At 45.8% G+C, this 17,465-nt stretch overlaps 1 protein-coding gene across 1 annotated transcript; it reads left to right on the top strand.

Annotated features, from left to right (window-relative positions):
- The first annotated feature begins 10,587 nt into the window (after positions 1–10,587).
- LOC141165074 (olfactory receptor 6B2-like) lies at positions 10,588–11,415 on the top strand. The gene has a single exon (XM_073650719.1). The coding sequence runs from the start codon at positions 10,588–10,590 to the stop codon at positions 11,413–11,415; it is 828 nt and encodes a 275-aa protein (XP_073506820.1).
- Positions 11,416–17,465: the final 6,050 nt, after the last annotated feature.

The raw sequence follows: 17,465 nt of genomic DNA, 5'->3' as shown, positions 1-17,465 counted from the left end.
TTTATTTTTGACGCCGTTCCTTGTGCGGTATAAGTGATTAGTGTCACACACTAAAAGCTGCATTTTTTGTAAAATCTAGTTTTTGCATCGCCATATTTTGAGAGCTATAATTTTTCCAGATTTTGGCAGACAGTCATGTGACGGCTCGTTTTTTGCGGGATGACTTGACGTTGTTATTGGTGCCATTTTCAGGCACGTGACATTTTTTGATCGCTTTCTATTCCGATTTTTGGGAGGCAGAATAAACAAAAACCAACAATTGTTTTTTTTTTTTTTTTTTTTATTCTGTTCCGCGTGTGGTAAAATTGATAAGGTAGCTTTATTCTTCGGGTCAGTACTTTTACAGTGGTACCACATTTATATCGTTTTTCTATGTTTTGCACTTTTACATAATAAAAGCAATTTTATAGAAAAAAATATTTTTTAGAATCACTTTATTCTGAGAGCTATATCTTTTTTATTTTTCGGATGATGGAGCTGTATGGCGGCTTGTTTTTTGCGGGACGAGATGACGTTTTCAGCGGTACCATTTTTATTTATATTTGTCTTTTTGATCGCGTGTTATTCCATTTTTGTTTGGAGGTATGGTGATAAAGCATTGTTTTTTGCTTCGTTTTTTTTTTTTTTTTTTTTTTTACCGTGTTCACTGAAGGGGTTAACTAGTGGGACAGTTTTATAGGTCAGGTTGTTCCGGACGCGGCGATACCAAATATGTGTACTTTTATTGTTTTTTTTTTTATAATAATATTTATTGATGGGTACATTATATTTTTATTTTTGGTGGATTATTTATTTATTTTTTTAATATTTTTGCAATTTTTTTTTTTTTTTTTTTTCACTTTCTGGAAGCTTATATAGTTTATTACTTTGTCCCACTCTGGGACTTTCACTTTTTTTTCTCTGATCGCCTGCATGGCACAGGAATGCAGCACCATCCCTGAGCCATGCAGGCTGTCAGCGCCGGACAGGGAGAAGATTGTTTGGAGATGCACTGCGCATGTCCAAACAATCTTCCTGCTGTCTGGTGACCCGGATGTTGTCATGACGACATCAGGTCGTCATGGCAACACCCGGGAAGCCTTTGCAGACAGCGCTGGAAGCCGGAAGAGGAGGTGAGTATCTGCGATCACCTCCCCTTGCCCCCGCAATGCTGCGATCGACTTCGATCGACTTCGATCGCAGCATCGCGGGGGTTAATGTGCTGGGAGCAGTGCAGGACCGCTCCCTGCACATAGTATCGGGTGTCAGCTGTGACAATCAGCTGACACCCGGCGGCGATCGCGCCCGCACAGCCTGTGTGCGCGCGCGATCGCCATGACGTACTAATACGGGTCTGGCTCTTAAGTCCCAGGGCACAGACGCGTATTAGTACATCAGATGTTATTAAGGGGTTAAAGATCCGACTAGTGGAGGGCTTCAGTGAAGGTTGACTTTGTGGAACTTTCTCCCATCTCCCTCCTGCATCTCTGGAGCTCAGCCACAGTGATCTTGGGGTTCTTCTTTACCTCTCTCACCAAGGCTCTTCTCCCACGATTGCTCAGTTTGGCTGGATGGCCAGGTCTAGGAAGACTTCTGGTTGTCCCAAACTTCTTCCATTTAAGGATTATGGAGGTCAATGCGCTCTTAGGAACCTTGAGTAATGCAGAAATTCTTTTGTAACCTTGGCCAGATCTCTGCCTTGCCACAATTCTGTCTCTGAGCTCCTTGGGCAGTTCCTTTGAGCTCATTATTCTCATTTGGTCTGACATGCACTGTGAGCTGTGAGGTCTTATATAGACAGGTGTGTGCCTTTCCAAATCAAGTCATATCAGTTTAATTAAACACAGCTGGATTCCAATGAAGGAGTAGAACCATCTCAAGGAGGATCACAAGGAAATGGACAGCATGTGACTTAAATATAAGTGTCTGAGCAAAGGGTCTGAATACTTATGACTATGTGATATTTCAGTTTTCCTTTTTCAATAAATTTGCAAAAAAAATTTTCAGTCAAGATGGAGTGCAGATTGTACTTCAATGAGAAAAAAATGAACTTTTTAGAATTTACCAAATGGCTGTAATGAAACAAAGAGTGAAAAATTTATAGGGGTCTGAATACTTTCCGTACCCACTCTATAATCTGACTGCAAGGTGTCCTTTTTCCTTTCTTACCTACGTCTGCATATATGTGTGCCCATAGTTTTGACTCCTGACTAAAAGATATGATATGCTGCTACCTTTTGAGAACTATTAAGCATTTAGCAATTTATATATTTATGCAGGAGGGTTTTGTATTCCCTCAGTTTTTGTCCTGTTTTTATCAATTTCTTTGGTCTTTTTTATCATCACTTTCGTCTAATAAAAATCATTGCACTTTTTTCATATACCGTTGACGCCAGTTTCTCCTTTTTTGTATAAGCAGAGATAAGCCTAACCACAGACCAGGCGATGGCAACTCGAACCTATGCTGGCTGAAAGGCCGTCGACCTCTTCACGTTACTTCTTAAGAACCGGAGGGCAGAGCAGCATACAAATTACCTACAAAAGGAAAAGTGTGCTGAAATAAAAAGAGATCCCAGAGTAAGTAAAACAAATCATGAACACACAAAATAAAGGATTAACGATATACTGTTAGAGAATATGCAGCCTATTTCCTAAAAAAAACCCCGCAAGATAGATGCAGGGTAAAGAACATAAACAGCAGAGAGATAAATCCTAGCTGGTCTTTCTCTGACTGGCTTAAACTACAGCAGTATGGCTGGACATTCAAATGAGATAATCACCAGCAGGAAATACCAGCAGGGGAAAAGTATATAAAGCCGCACCTGAAAGGTGATAGGGCAGACAAATGAGTAAATGAAAACATCTAAAGTACCCTAAAAAATGAAGCAAGGATTACAGAAACGAAACACCCAGAGAAAAGGTATATCTGCTGTGGCTCGGCAGACAGAGAAGCCGACCAAAAAGCACAGGCTCAAGGGTTTGAACCCAGACGCATGACAGAAGCTATAAAAATCCCAAACTTTTCCCACCAAAACATGCCTTAATATAGCTATGCTGGCTGAGGAATTCAGAAAGTTATGACTCTTGGAAAACAGATGATGAAAAAAACAAATATGAAAAAACAAAAAACAGCCTTGTCCTTTAAGGATAAATCTATTACAAAACTCTCATGTGTATGTGGCACCCCAGGGGTCTGGTTTCCACAGTAATGTAATGTTATGTCTGAGAGCAGGTGGGAGGTCCTTTGGTCAGGGATCCTGTGCATGCCACACCTCCTGCCCAGTCTTGGGAGGGGAAGAACTTCCCCTATATAAACCCGTGGCTGAAGCAGGGTTAGCAGTCAAGGAGAGTAGAGACAAGAAACAGCAGAAGCAATACTACTACGAGTCAGGGGCTGGCAGCTGCAGAGCTCGCCCTGACTAAGAAGCTTTCTTACCGGACCCGGCGTCCGAGGCTGTGGGGACTAACTCTTACCCAGCAGCAGAAGCCGACCGGCAGGGGATTTCAGGTCCTCAGGCCCAGAAACCCGAAGGCACGGTCACACGCGTGGGACCAGCACCGCCATCGTGGAGCGGAAGCCATTAGAAGGCCCCGAGTCACCGGCCATACGGGTGAGCACCACACGGTACACTCAGGGACGTGGGCTACTTATATCCGCTTCTAGCAAGGTAGCCAGAAGAGTACAGTCAGTTTGGGAGGCCTACAACTCCGCCTGGCCAGGGGAGATCCCATCTGCTCAAGGACTGACCAGGCCCCGTTCACTAGCAAGTACTCCGGGAGGGTCTATCGTTGTTACCAGTAAAGACCCTGAATTACACCGCACCGTCTCTGAGTGGTTCCTGCTACCCCCATCATCCACATCTGCTGCCCTGAGGCCGTACCCCTCCCGTTGGGGGTTATACCATCTATGCTGCACCATCCATCAACCGGCCTCAGCGGACTGTCCTGCAGCGGCAGCTCCATAGCTGCATTCAACGGGTGGCGTAGTCGTCCTGCATCTACCGCTGTTACATCGCCGCTCAGTTTGACTCCCTGGGCACGGACCGGGTCACCGCCACGAGACTACAACCTCCAAGAGATCCGGCTCCGGGTAAGCTCCCGCGTGCGCAATGCAGCGTGACACAGGCCCAGGGGCGCGTCAACTTTGGCGTAGTCGGCAGGATCTCGTGCCCGCAACCACCGGGTACTGCGTGCCTGAAAAAGAGACTTTTCAAACTTACCTGTGGTGAAGATTCCCGCCATCCGGCGCCATCTTCAGCCTTCTTCCCGCCATCGGTGAAGTTTCCCGCCATCCGGCGCCATCTTCTGCCTTCTTCCCGCCATCCGTGGAGTTTTCCCGCCATTGGACGCCATCTTGAGGACGCCGCGCGGGAAGAAGAGGGGCGTGGACTCTGAAAGCGCGCGAGAACTGAAGCCCCGCCGGACGTTGCGTAAGGTCCTGGAAGGAGCCCAGCAGACGCCGACGTCACAGGAGCGCGACGGAAGGTCCTCAACCCTGACGATCCACTGCGGAGCCGCGGCCTACGGAAGAGGATCATGGCAAGGTAGGCCACGGTCCACTAGGGGGGAGGAAGATGTCGGATACGGAGGGGAGCTTCACTGCCTCAACCCCCGCCAGCGCTACCGCTGCTGCAGTTATGCCCTTCACCATGCCCTATATCCCGGGAGCAGCTTGGCTACCCCAGTACTCAGGGGAGTCACATACCCTGCATGACTTTAGAGAAAAGCTGGATAGCCTCTTCCAGGTGTACCCCCTCACAGAAGAGCAAAAAGTGAGCATCCTGGTGGCCCAACTAACCGGGGCAGCCAAAAGGGAAGTAAAATCCTGGCCACCTGGGAGGAAGACTGTCGCAGGGATACTAACCCGGCTGAAGGACACCTTTGATACCCGCACCTCAGCCGAGATTAAGCTTAGATTCTACGGGTGCAAGCAGCGAGCGCATGAGAGTATAAGGGACTATGCACTAAACCTACAAGAGGCCCTGAGGGCCATTAAGCAGACCGACCCTGATGGAGTGGGAAACGAGGACAGGCTGTTGACCGAACAGTTTATAGAGGGACTGTATTGTAATACCCACCGAACCCAGTTGCGGGCAATGGCCTTACAGGATCCCCATCTGGGCTTTGCACAGTTCAAGGACAGAGCCATCCGGGTGCTCCGAGAACCGGCACCGGGTGGCGTTGTGACCCACAAGCGCCCTGCTATCACTTACCACCAGGAGGCGGCGCCCTTGTCGGCAGGGCCTGTGGGAGCTGATGCGCAGGCTTTGGACAATGACCCGGCTCCAGACCTACACCATCAGGTCCAAGAGCTAGCTAAGAGCGTTGCTGCGCTAACCCGAACTGTGCAGTCTTTACAGGCTTCCACCCCAGGGAAGATCCAGCTGGCATCCGGACCGGAGGACATCCCGTGGCGTCGACCAAGGAGGACCCCACCGGCCAGAGGAAGACCCAGTGACCGATACAGCGAGGACGGACGACCCATCTGCCGCCGCTGCAATCAACCTGGACATATGGCAAGGTACTGTTCTTTAAACGGGCACAACCTGGGGTAGAGGGCCAACCCCCAGGAAAAAGATCACCAGGCCCATCGAACTGGCGCGACAGATATGTGGGAGGACGTCCAGTCTTGCCTGTGGTACTGGATGGCATTCCCATGAGTGCCCTACTGGACACCGGGTCACAGGTCACCACCATCCCGTACGTGCTCTTTAAGCAGTACTGGAATGACTCGGATATTACCCGCTACCCTGACGACGACTTGAGTATCATCGCCAGCAATGGCCAGCCCGTGCCACAGATCGGATTTAAAGAGGTGACCATCAAAATCGGTAGAGTCGAACTGGCAGCACAGGGACTGATCATTGTAGATATTGACAAACATGAGAGTCACCCAAAAATAACTCTAGGAACTAATGTAATTGAAAATTGTCTTGCAGAGGTGATTTTCCTTTTACAGCAGGTTGCCAAGAACGCCAGCTCCGGCGAGCAGCGGGTGCTCCAGAAAGAGATCCGGGCACTGATGCGACGGCAACAGGTGGAACTCTCCGGCGTTATTTTTAGGAATCCTTGGTGGATTTACCGGGAATCCTTGTACATAGTTGGAGCGTAACCCAGGATGGACTAGAGACTGTTAAGGACTCGGGGTAGGACAGACCCCTACCTGGTTACGTCTCCCTGTTTTGGTGAAATGGACACCTTGCTTTCTTCAAAGACTGCACCCGGTTACGGACATGCCGTGACCACCTTTATGTGTTTCTTATTGTATTGTTATTGTTATATCTTGTTATGTTTTTCTAAAATGTGTTTAGTCCCGGAGTACTAAATTTTACTAGGGGGGAATGTGGCACCCCAGGGTTCTGGTTTCCACAGTAATGTAATGTTATGTCTGAGAGCAGGTGGGAGGTCCTTTGGTCAGGGATCCTGTGCATGCCACACCTCCTGCCCAGTCTTGGGAGGGGAAGAACTTCCCCTATATAAACCCGGGGCTGAAGCAGGGTTAGCAGTCAAGGAGAGTAGAGACAAGAAACAGCAGAAGCAATACTACTACGAGTCAGGGGCTGGCAGCTGCAGAGCTCGCCCTGACTGAGAAGCTTTCTTACCGGACCCGGCGTCCGAGGCTGTGGGGACTAACTCTTACCCAGCAGCAGAAGCCGACCGGCAGGGGATTTCAGGTCCTCAGGCCCAGAAACCCGAAGGCACGGTCACACGCGTGGGACCAGCACCGCCATCGTGGAGCGGAAGCCATTAGAAGGCCCCGAGTCACCGGCCATACGGGTGAGCACCACACGGTACACTCAGGGACGTGGGCTACTTATATCCGCTTCTAGCAAGGTAGCCAGAAGAGTACAGTCAGTTTGGGAGGCCTACAACTCCGCCTGGCCAGGGGAGATCCCATCTGCTCAAGGACTGACCAGGCCCCGTTCACTAGCAAGTACTCCGGGAGGGTCTATCGTTGTTACCAGTAAAGACCCTGAATTACACCGCACCGTCTCTGAGTGGTTTCTGCTACCCCCATCATCCACATCTGCTGCCCTGAGGCCGTACCCCTCCCGTTGGGGGTTATACCATCTACGCTGCACCATCCATCCACCGGCCTCAGCGGACTGTCCTGCAGCAGCAGCTCCATAGCTGCATTCAACGGGTGGCGTAGTCGTCCTGCATCTACCGCTGTTACATCGCCGCTCAGTTTGACTCCCTGGGCACGGACCGGGTCACCGCCATGAGACTACAACCCCCAAGAGATCCGGCTCCGGGTAAGCTCCCGCGTGCGCAACACAGCGCGACACAGGCCCAGGGGCGCGTCATGTACATATTAGCTTAATTACCAATGGGTATTAAGAAGATAAGCAGAAACCTTTATAGGGGAGTCAACTTGCCATGAATTTCATTTACACATGAATATAAATCGCATTTGAAATGGTGTAAGTTGTCTTATATTGTTTTATTGTAGCAGAATTTACTGGTTTAGAGTTTTTCTTCAGAGCATGTCAGTGTAGCTCTGTTATTTTGTTCTTGGTAGATTGACTTCAGGCTGCAAGGCATTGTGCTTTGGATTTTTGCAAACAGCCAAGCAAACACATTTTGAGACATCACTTGCATATTATAAGTTACTAACAAATTAACCCATTACTGCCACTGCCAGTTTTTGCTTTATGAGCCTCATTTTACAAATCAGATGCATCACTTTATGTCAGAATAACTTTTTAATGGTTTTATTCACTCATTTAATTTTGATGTTTTTTTCATGACACATTTCTCTAGATAGTGATAAAGAGTGGATGATACTTGATGGATGAACACCATGTCTGCAAATTGAGATTCTGATTTGGCTTTTATCCTAAGTCATATTGCACGACTCGTTAAAGGGTTGATTGTGACTTGTAGGATTGCTGCTTCCAATAGGTGGCGCTATAGAGTACAAGTCCTCTTTTTCTCTGAAGAGGCAATTTGCATATTAAATTTCCCAGAGGAGCATTGCATGGTGAATAAGCCTCCTTACCTTGACGTGCCAGAGCTGGTGTGTCACTCTCCATAAGGAGAAATGTTACCCCTTAGACCCAAGTATTTAAGTTAAATTCACATTTCTTTAACTCAACATGTGTTAATTGAGAATCACAAATCATAGGTTTATAATGATATACTGACCATCTTCATAATATATCATATGTGGTCCTTTTACACTACTTGACTTGATTGCACAATTTACAGAAATGATGGCGCTCCTTGTGGATTTGAAGCCTCTTTTTTATTAGAATGTTTTGTGGCCATTATTATTTGTATGAAGAGGTTTTGACCTGCATTAACTTAAGAAACCCCAAAATAGACATCATTTTGAAACCACACAAAGAATTCAGCTAGGAGTGAAGTGAGCATTTTGAATCTACGTGTTTAATAGAATATATTAGAATAAAGCCAAGAAAACAAATGACCTTTCTCCCAATAATATGCAGTTTGAGCTCAAAAGTGTCATGTTTAACATGGACCATATAAGAAAAACACATAATTTTGTGTGGGGGTTTGGCAATTCTCTACATGTGGTTATAAACTGTCATTTGGGCACATAAGACTTAGTAAGGAAAAAGTGGCATTTGGATTTTGGAACATAAGTTTTACTGGAATGGTGTTCAGATACGCTGTCTCATTTGCAGAGCCCCTGGGTTATAAGTACATAGTAAAGCCACCAGCAGTGACTCCAATCTCGAAACTACTCCTATCAAGGAATTAATCTAAAAGTACAATGAACATTTTGACCACACAGGTGTTTCAATGAATTCTTTAGCAACCGGCAAGGAGATTTACCCCAATATAATGTAGCTTTAGTCCCAAATTTTTCATTTTGAAAAGGGTAATAAAAAACTGTAGTTTTGGTTTAAAAGGGAAGGAGATTTATTTTTTTTGGGGAAGGTTTTCAGATGCCATGATGCAGTTGTTTAATTCCTAAGTACCAGTACAGTGGAAATATCCAAAAAGTGAGTTTATTTTAAAAACTAAAAGTCTCAAGGAATTTATTAGGGATAGTAGTACCATTTTATCCAACAGGTGTATTTGAATTAAAGCATAAAATAATCTTTTTTTCATCTTGATTTAGGTGTACTCACGTTATTGATATGTATGATATATGTCGCACCCGGTTATGGACTTGTCTATGGAAATGCACTTTTAAGTGATGCGTTGTTAGCAAACTTGGCATTACAATGATCCTTTACTGGTCTGATTCTGACTCACTGTGCTTTTTTTGGAGTTCATATAATTTATTATTGCATAGTAATACATATAGCTTTTAATATTTTTTTAGGGGAAGGTAATGTAGCAATAGACAGAAAATAAGAAATTTTTGGAGTTTTGTTTCTTTTGGTTTAGTTTTTACAGCATTCAATCTGTAGCATTTATATTACTACAGTAATACCAAATTCATATAATTTTCTTAAGTTTTGCAAATCTTTCACAATTAAATTACTCTAGTTTTAATGTTGCAAGCTACATTAGATTTTATTTTTATTTTGAATGAGCTAAGTGAGAGTTTATTTTTTTGAGGACAGTCTTTAGATTTTAGTCAAAGGATTCTTTGACTTTTTAATTTTTCCAGATAACACATCTGAACATTTGACATAAGTTTGGTGGCTTTCTACATCTTGATGCTTGCTTGGATACAACTAAGCCCTTAACCTGTAAATTTGGTTATCAGTGCTACCCAGTACTAAAGAACTTCTGAGCTCTACATCAGCCACTGAAGGGTCATTCAAAAGTCAGTCACTTTCACACGCGAAAAATGGTCAAAGTTTCATAAGTGTTTTTGATCAGATTTTCATCATAGTTTGGTCATTATGTCTGATTTTATCATCAGCGATTCATCAGTATTACTCGTATGCAAAAAGAAACTAAAACTAATGGAGTTTCTCAAGCTTCTTCTATCAAACAGCCTGTAAAAATACAGACAGCTCATGGATGGCATCTGACTGCTGTCCGATTATTTTAATGGATCTGTGACCCTGAGACACCTATGATGTACTGTCACTTCCCCCACACTGCCTCTGGCCATTTCTATTAGGGAGTTTCATCAACTCCTCTCAACATTGTTACTTAATATTTTGACAATGATTTCCTTGACTACCCATGTGACTACTACAGCCAATCCCTGGCCACAATGGTGTACCACTGAGGCCAGTGATTGGTTTCAGTGATTATATGTTATATGGGTAGTACAAGACATTGTCATTTAAACACAATAAACAAGACCAGTGGGGAGCTGCGGAACTAAAACACAAGTCATTAATTGGGAGAGTAATAGATCTATTATTATATTATGCCAGTTTCCCAGATTAGCTCATTTTTTTCTAATCTTGGAAAACCGTCACCCAGCTTCCCATATAGCTGTATATAAAATTGATAGGGTTTTAATGTCCCTGATTATTCTGGTTAAGTTTTCTGCATTTAATTTATTCCTGCTTAAGCTATGTAACTGTCATTTTCAGAGCTGTCCGTTTATATAGACAACATTGGCTGTCTAATAATATGAGCGTCTCTACAGACTTTGTATTGTTGGGCATAATAAATAATCCATCCAGACAATATCTTATATTCGTAGTCTTTTGTGGTATCTACATCATGATAGTTATTGTTAATCTCACAGTCATTACTTTGATCTGGCATGATTCTCATCTTCATAAACCAATGTACTTTTTCCTGGCAAATCTGGCTTTTATTGAAATCCTCTACACCACAGCAATCACTCCTAATAGCCTAAAAAGTTTTCTTCAGGAGGACAGAACAATTTCTTTTATTGGTTGCTTCACTCAGATATATTTCTTTGTTGCACTAGCTGGCTCAGAATGTATCCTCCTATCTGTTATGGCTTACGACAGATATATCGCGATATGCCATCCTTTGCTGTATTCATTAAAAATGAACTCATCTTTTTGTATACATCTTGTAATGCTCTCCTGGGTTATAGGATTCCTGAATTCTCTCCTTCAAACAATGTTTTTGGCATCCTTGCCGTATTGTAATGATCACAAAGTCAGTAGCTTCTTCTGTGATATCCCACCACTCTTAAAATTGTCTTGTGAGCATAATAAATACCTTGAAATATTTGTGAATCTTATCGGGGAATGTATATTGGTGGGTGACCTGGTCTTAACCATAATCTCATATATTGCTGTAATCAAAACAGTGATACGGACTCCCAGAAAAAACAGAAGTTATAAAACTTTTTCAACATGTGGATCTCACCTAACTGTGGTAACTCTTTTCTTCGGTACAATACTGATTCCATTTCTTCATCCAAGTTCACCTTCTTCTGGACAAGATAAAGTGCTTGCTGTGATATATGGAGTTATAACACCACTCATAAACCCTTTCATTTACACCATTAGAAATGCAGACTTTCAGAAGGCAATTGAAAAATGGATAATAAATAGGAACCAATTTCATTAAAGTAAATATATTACTTAGAATATTGATTTTGTCATAAAGGTTTTATTTTGTTTAATAGATTCAAAAAATCACATTAAGAGTTACAATATAAAGTTATAACAGAAACAACAATATTCCTTAGGCTATAGAAAGAAACAAATTACATCAGAGACCACATCAAATAGAAGACTGAATAGTCCGGAAACAACTCTGATATTTGAATAATTTGATATTAGAAGACAGTGGAAAGAGGTAGAGAGAGAAAGGGAGGCAGGGGAAAGAATGAAAGATGGAGAAAAGGCATAACAAAACAATCAAGAATAACAAAGGTCAAATAGTCAGGCTGTCCATACACATAAAATAGCTGTTAGCCAAAGACGTTTATGCTCAACAGCTTCTACGACATTTCTACAGTGGTCTTATGGAAGGCCGGTGTCTTTAGTAAAGCAGTTTCAATTATTTTGTGCTACTCTTGAATCAGGTTGAGGTGGTAAAAAGTTGAAGTGAAGCATTTCTGTTAAAGAGATGTTTCCATTACAAGGACTTGTGCTCAAGCTGTGTTGGTCACACGGTCATCCAGGACTATACACCAGAAGTATTAGTGTTAGGTGCTGTATACATTTGTACTTCTGCAGCTTTGGTTGGATGTTTTCTCTAAAAGATTGAAGTCTAGCAGTGGTGAGAACTACAGAGGTATACATGTGGCTGGTGCAGCACCGCACTTAATGCTTAGGTGGGATATGCTGCAGCTGGGGGTAGCCTTCCACTGACTCAACCTGGCACTGTTGATTCGGGCAAACCATCAAACATTTTGGGTCCAAGTTGACCTTCATTTTCTTTTAGCTTGGCACTTAGAGTTTTATGTTTCCTAAAACTGTGAATTCCAATGTGCACACATGAGAAGAAAATGTTAGTGGCACTGTTAGTATCAGAAATAATCTCTTTCTGTGAGTTTTCTGAACCAATAATCCAGTCAACTATTCCAGTTGAAAGAAAAATTGTAACACATCAGTCAACAGTATTCTTGCACAGATCGCTGTGCTGTACTTGTTCATATCCATAAATTTCCATATTTCTCATTAATGTACTGGTATTCCTCTCCAGGTAAGCGGAGCCATGTTCACATTAAGTGTTGTCTTACTCAGCTTCTGCATAGCATAAATGGCCAAATAAAGTAAACTTTAATGTCATTTCTTTACATTTTAGCCACTTATTCTGTTTTACACTTGTTGTGATCTAACTGATTGTTTAGCATTGAGATGCTGAGATTTAGCCTACTGCATCTACAATATTCCTGTGTGTTATTTGATGTGATCTTTGGTTACTGGAACAAGGCATCCAATAATATATCTTCTACTAGCTTAGAAAGATCGAAAATCTGAATTTTGCTCTGCTTTTCTATTGGGAAATGTCTTTAAAATTGCCCCCTTTAGTCAGATTATTCATCGTACTGTACTGCAAAGTATTTGTAGTATTTCATGTGAAATCCACTTTGATGGGACCAAACATTGACTTTTAAGCTCACTCAATATAAAATGACATGCAACAATAACAAATAGGTTACATTTAGGGGGACATTTATTAAGAATGTTGTACTTTATGGTATGCTTTTTTGAAAAGTGCCCTAAGTGGCAGAGAAAGATTAAAAAGTTGTAAATTATGACAGTTTCTGTAGTAATTACATTGCTAAATGTCCCCAAGTAAGGTTTGTTTTATTGGATGTGACGCGCCCCTGGGCCTGTGCTGTGCAGGGGATACCCGGAGCCGGATCGCTGGTGGGATGCTGGGGGTTGTAGTCTCAGTGTGGCGGCGACCCGGTCCGTGGCTCAGGGTGGTCAAACCAGTGGCAGTCTTAGGTAATAACAATGTCCGACTACGCCACCCGTGGATTGCCGTCAGTGGGGACCGCCGCTGCGCTGCAGACCGCTGAGGCTGATGTTGTTTGAGCAGCTGAGTATGGGATAACTCCCCACGGGAGAAGTATTGCCTCAGGGCAGCTAATGTGAGAGATGATGGGAGTGATGGTGTGAGCGTCCCAGTGCTAATGGTGCTGGTGCGGCAAGGAATCACAGAGACGTGTGGTGCAGTTCAGGGTCTTTACTGATGGTACAAGGCAGACCCTCCAGGGAGTACTGGCTAGTATAAGGGGCCTGGTCAGTCTGTGAGCATGCAGGAGTTCCCCTGGCCAGGTGGAGTTGTAGGCCTCCCCGTTTATCTGCACTCTTCCTGGCTACCTTGCTGTCAGCGGTTACAAGTAGCCCACGTCCCTGAGTATACCGTGTGGTGCTCACCCGTATGGCTGGTGACTTGGGGCCTTCTGTTAGCCTCCGCTCCTGGATGGCGGCGCTGGTCCCTTCTTTGTGACTGAGCCTCCGGGCTTCTATGGCCAGAGGACCTGGAATCCCCTGCCGGCGGGTTTCTGCTGCTGGGTATATATATCAGTCCCCACAGCCTCGGACTCCTGTGTCCGGTTTTAGTAACTTCAGCCAGGGCGAGCTATATCTCTGCTCAGCTCCAGCCCCTGGTCTTCAGCTGCTGCTCCTACAGAGCTCCTGATGTATCTTTCCCTGTGTCTGGAACTGAACTCTTTCTCTGTCTGCAGCTTCACTCACTAATCCCGCCCCAGACCCAGTTTATAAGGGCAGATTCCTCCCCTCCCAGGTCTGGGCGGACCGTGTTGCATGCTTAGGGCTCCTGACCAGAGAAACCTCCCACTTGCTCTCAGACATAATATCTCTATTACCATGGCAACCAGACCCCTGGGGTGCCACATTCCCCCCTAGTAAATTTTAGTACTCCGGGACTAAACACATTTTTAAAACATAATAACAGGGTATAACAATAATACAATAACATATTTACAAGAAGCTTTAGTTCTTTAAAGGTCACGGCGTGTCCGCAACTGGGTGTCCATATCACCCAAGGTGAAGTTTTTGAAACAAGATGGTGTCCATGTCACCCAAGGTGAAACTTTAAGCGAAGTAGGGGACCTGTCCAAAGCAAACCCCTTGCGTTGGCCTTGGGCGTGGCTGCAAGGGTAGACTAACTACTTTGGGCCGCAAGGAGGCCACGCCAGACAGGTTTTCTCTTCCGCGGCCGTCTTCGCAAGAGGCACCAAGGTGCAACTATCTACAAAACTGTTCCGGCTATCCAGCGTCCATAACCTGTTAGTCCAAATAAATCTGCAGGGTAACTGAGAAACATAATTAGTAACAGGCAACAAACATAAACCATAAACAGTTAACAGATAAATTCACAGTGCATTAGTTTATATTTTCCAGCGAGCGGGCATCTGACCTCTAGTGACTCTAGTGGACCTACGGAGCTCACTAACTGGTTCTGCACTACAGGGTGTAGGGGAGGTTGTAGGTAAGCTGGGCAGCTGTCTGCGCACTCTTTGGCTCACTACGGGCACGGCAGGCTCACTACTAGCAGAGGGTTGATCCTCCTGTACTGCTGGTGTGGACTCTTCTGCCTCTTGGGCCGGCTGCTCTTCCAGCTCTACCGGTTCCTCTGTAGGCACTTGCGGGACTGGCTGGAGAAAGGTGAGGACGGGTACCACGACAGCACCGTTTACTTGTGTCCAAGACCGGGGGAAGTCTCCGAGTACGGTACTGATCATTTCTTCCCTTTCCTCTGCGGGTTGAGGGTTTTCTTGATCTTCTTCAGGGCTTTGCAGCTGCTCGGGACACTTCTTCAGGTAGTCTCTGGAGACAATGGCTGTGGTTTCTCCTCCATCCTTACTGATTACGCAGATTTTTGGGTTCTCATGGCTTGATGGCAGTACGGTGTACGGGTCCTTCTCCCACTGGTTGTCCAACTTGTGGAACCGCCTCTTCCTCTTCAAGACCTGCTCTCCAGGTACCAGGGGAACAGCGGGAGCATACTGGTTATAAGCCTTCTCTTGCCTTTCTCTAGCTTGAGACAGACTTCGCTCGACGCTCTCCTGTACTTTCCGATACTGCTGCTGCCGTTCTGTATCCCAGTCTGCCTCTGGCGAGGTGTCCTCAGGTGTCAGGACTCCCATATCCAGGTCAATAGGCAGCTTACCAGGTCTTGCTCTCATTAGGTAAGATGGGGTACAGTTGGTGGAACCTACAGGGATGTGGTTATACAGGTCCACCAGATCGGGCAGTTTCTCAGGCCACAGACTGCGTTCTTCCAGGGGCAATGTTTTTAGCAGATCTATCACCACATGGTTCATCTTCTCGCAGAGTCCATTGGTTTGAGGGTGATAGGGCGTTGTTCTTATCTTCTTGCAGCCATACAGGTTGCAGAACTCCTGGAAGACCTCTGCTTCGAAGGCTGGTCCTTGGTCTGTCAACACTTGGTCCGGGTACCCGTGTGGATGGCAGAAGTGCTGCTGGAAGGCTCTAGCTGCTGTTTGAGCCATTAAGTCCTTGACCGGGACCACCACCAGGAACCGGGAGTAATGATCTACGATTGTGAGGGCGTAGACATACCCAGATCTGCTTGGAGCCAGTTTCACATGGTCCAGGGCTACCAGTTCCAGTGGCTGTCTGGTGATGATGGGCTGCAGGGGAGTCTTCTGGCTGGCTCGGTCTTTTCTTCTCAGGTGGCACGGGCCACAGTCTCTGCACCACCTCTCAATGGCTCCTCTCATGCCTACCCAGTAGAACCGTTCACGCAACAAGAACTCCAGATTCTTCCATCCGAAATGCCCTGCTCCGTTGTGGTATGCCTCCAGAACCATAGCCGCGTCTCGTCTTGGGACCACTACCTGCCAGGTCAACTCATGTGTTCGAGAGTTAATCATTCTGCGGCACAGCTTCTCCCTGTAGAGGAACAGCTTACTTTTCTCCTTCCACAGTTGCTTGGTCTCCTCCGGAGCATCTGGGTCAAGACGGGCATCGGCCTGGGTCAGCATTTCCTTCACCAAATGGACTGCGGGATCACTGTCTTGCGTCTCCGCCCAGTTGTAGTGGGGCAAGGGATTGAACGTCACGGAGCGCCTGTCCTTCACACGGTGGGAATACAGGGTAATCCCATGACGGTGGAACGCAGGGAGCTCAACTTCTTCCAGATCTTCTGGATCTTCCCCTACGTCCGGTAAGTTCGGCATTCTAGACAGGGCATCCGCGTTGGCATTTGAGCGTCCTGCCCGGTATTTGATGGTGAATTCAAAGTTGGACAGGCGGGCCATCCATCTCTGTTCCAGGGCACCGAGCCTTGCAGTGTCCAGGTGTGTCAACGGGTTGTTATCCGTGTACACGGTGAATTTGGAGGAGGCAAGGTAATGCTTGAAACGTTCGGTCACTGCCCACACTACTGCCAGGAACTCCAGCTTGAATGAGCTATAATTCTCAGGGTTCCTCTCCGTGGGCCGTAGCTTTCGGCTGGCGTAAGCGATTACCCGTTCTTTCCCTTGCTGGATCTGGGACACTACGGCTCCTAGCCCGATGTTGCTTGCGTCCGTGTGGAGGATAAAGGGCTGACTGTAGTCTGGATATGCCAGGATTTCATCCCCCGTGAGGGACATCTTCAGCTGGCAGAAGGACTCCTCTTCCAGCTTTTCCCACCTAAAGGGCGGCTTCTGGTTTTTGGCTTTCCGAGATTGACCTATCAGGAGGTCCTGCATAGGGGCTGCCATTTTGGTGAAACCGGGAATGAATCTTCGGTAGTAGCCTACCAACCCGAGGAACTGCCGCACTTCCTTTATGCTGGAGGGTCTTGGCCAGTCCTTAATCACGGTGATCTTATCAGGGTCGGGAGCCACTCCGTTAGCACTCACCACGTGTCCCAGGTACTGCACCTTTGGTTTCAGGAGGTGACACCTGGAGGGTTTCACCTTTAGGCCGTAGTTTGCCAGAGCTTCAAACACTTCTGCCAGGTGTTTCAGGTGGTCCTCGTAGGTCTTGGAATAGACGATGATATCGTCCAGGTATGACAGGACCGTCTCGAAGTTCCGGTGTCCCAGACAGCATTCCATCAACCGTTGGAAGGTTCCTGGTGCGTTGCAGAGCCCGAACGGCATACAGTTAAATTCGCTGAGACCCATCAGGGTGGTGAATGCGGTCTTCTCCCGGTCCGCCTCTGCTACAGGAACCTGC

The sequence above is a fragment of the Phyllobates terribilis genome, unplaced genomic scaffold, assembly GCF_046119375.1.
Source record: "Phyllobates terribilis strain yellow unplaced genomic scaffold, ASM4611937v1 Scaffold_1__5_contigs__length_1240528914, whole genome shotgun sequence".
In the NCBI taxonomy this organism is placed as follows: Eukaryota; Metazoa; Chordata; class Amphibia; order Anura; family Dendrobatidae; genus Phyllobates; species Phyllobates terribilis.
The sequence above is the reverse complement of the archived record's forward strand: the minus strand, read 5'-3'. Positions and strand labels throughout refer to the sequence as shown.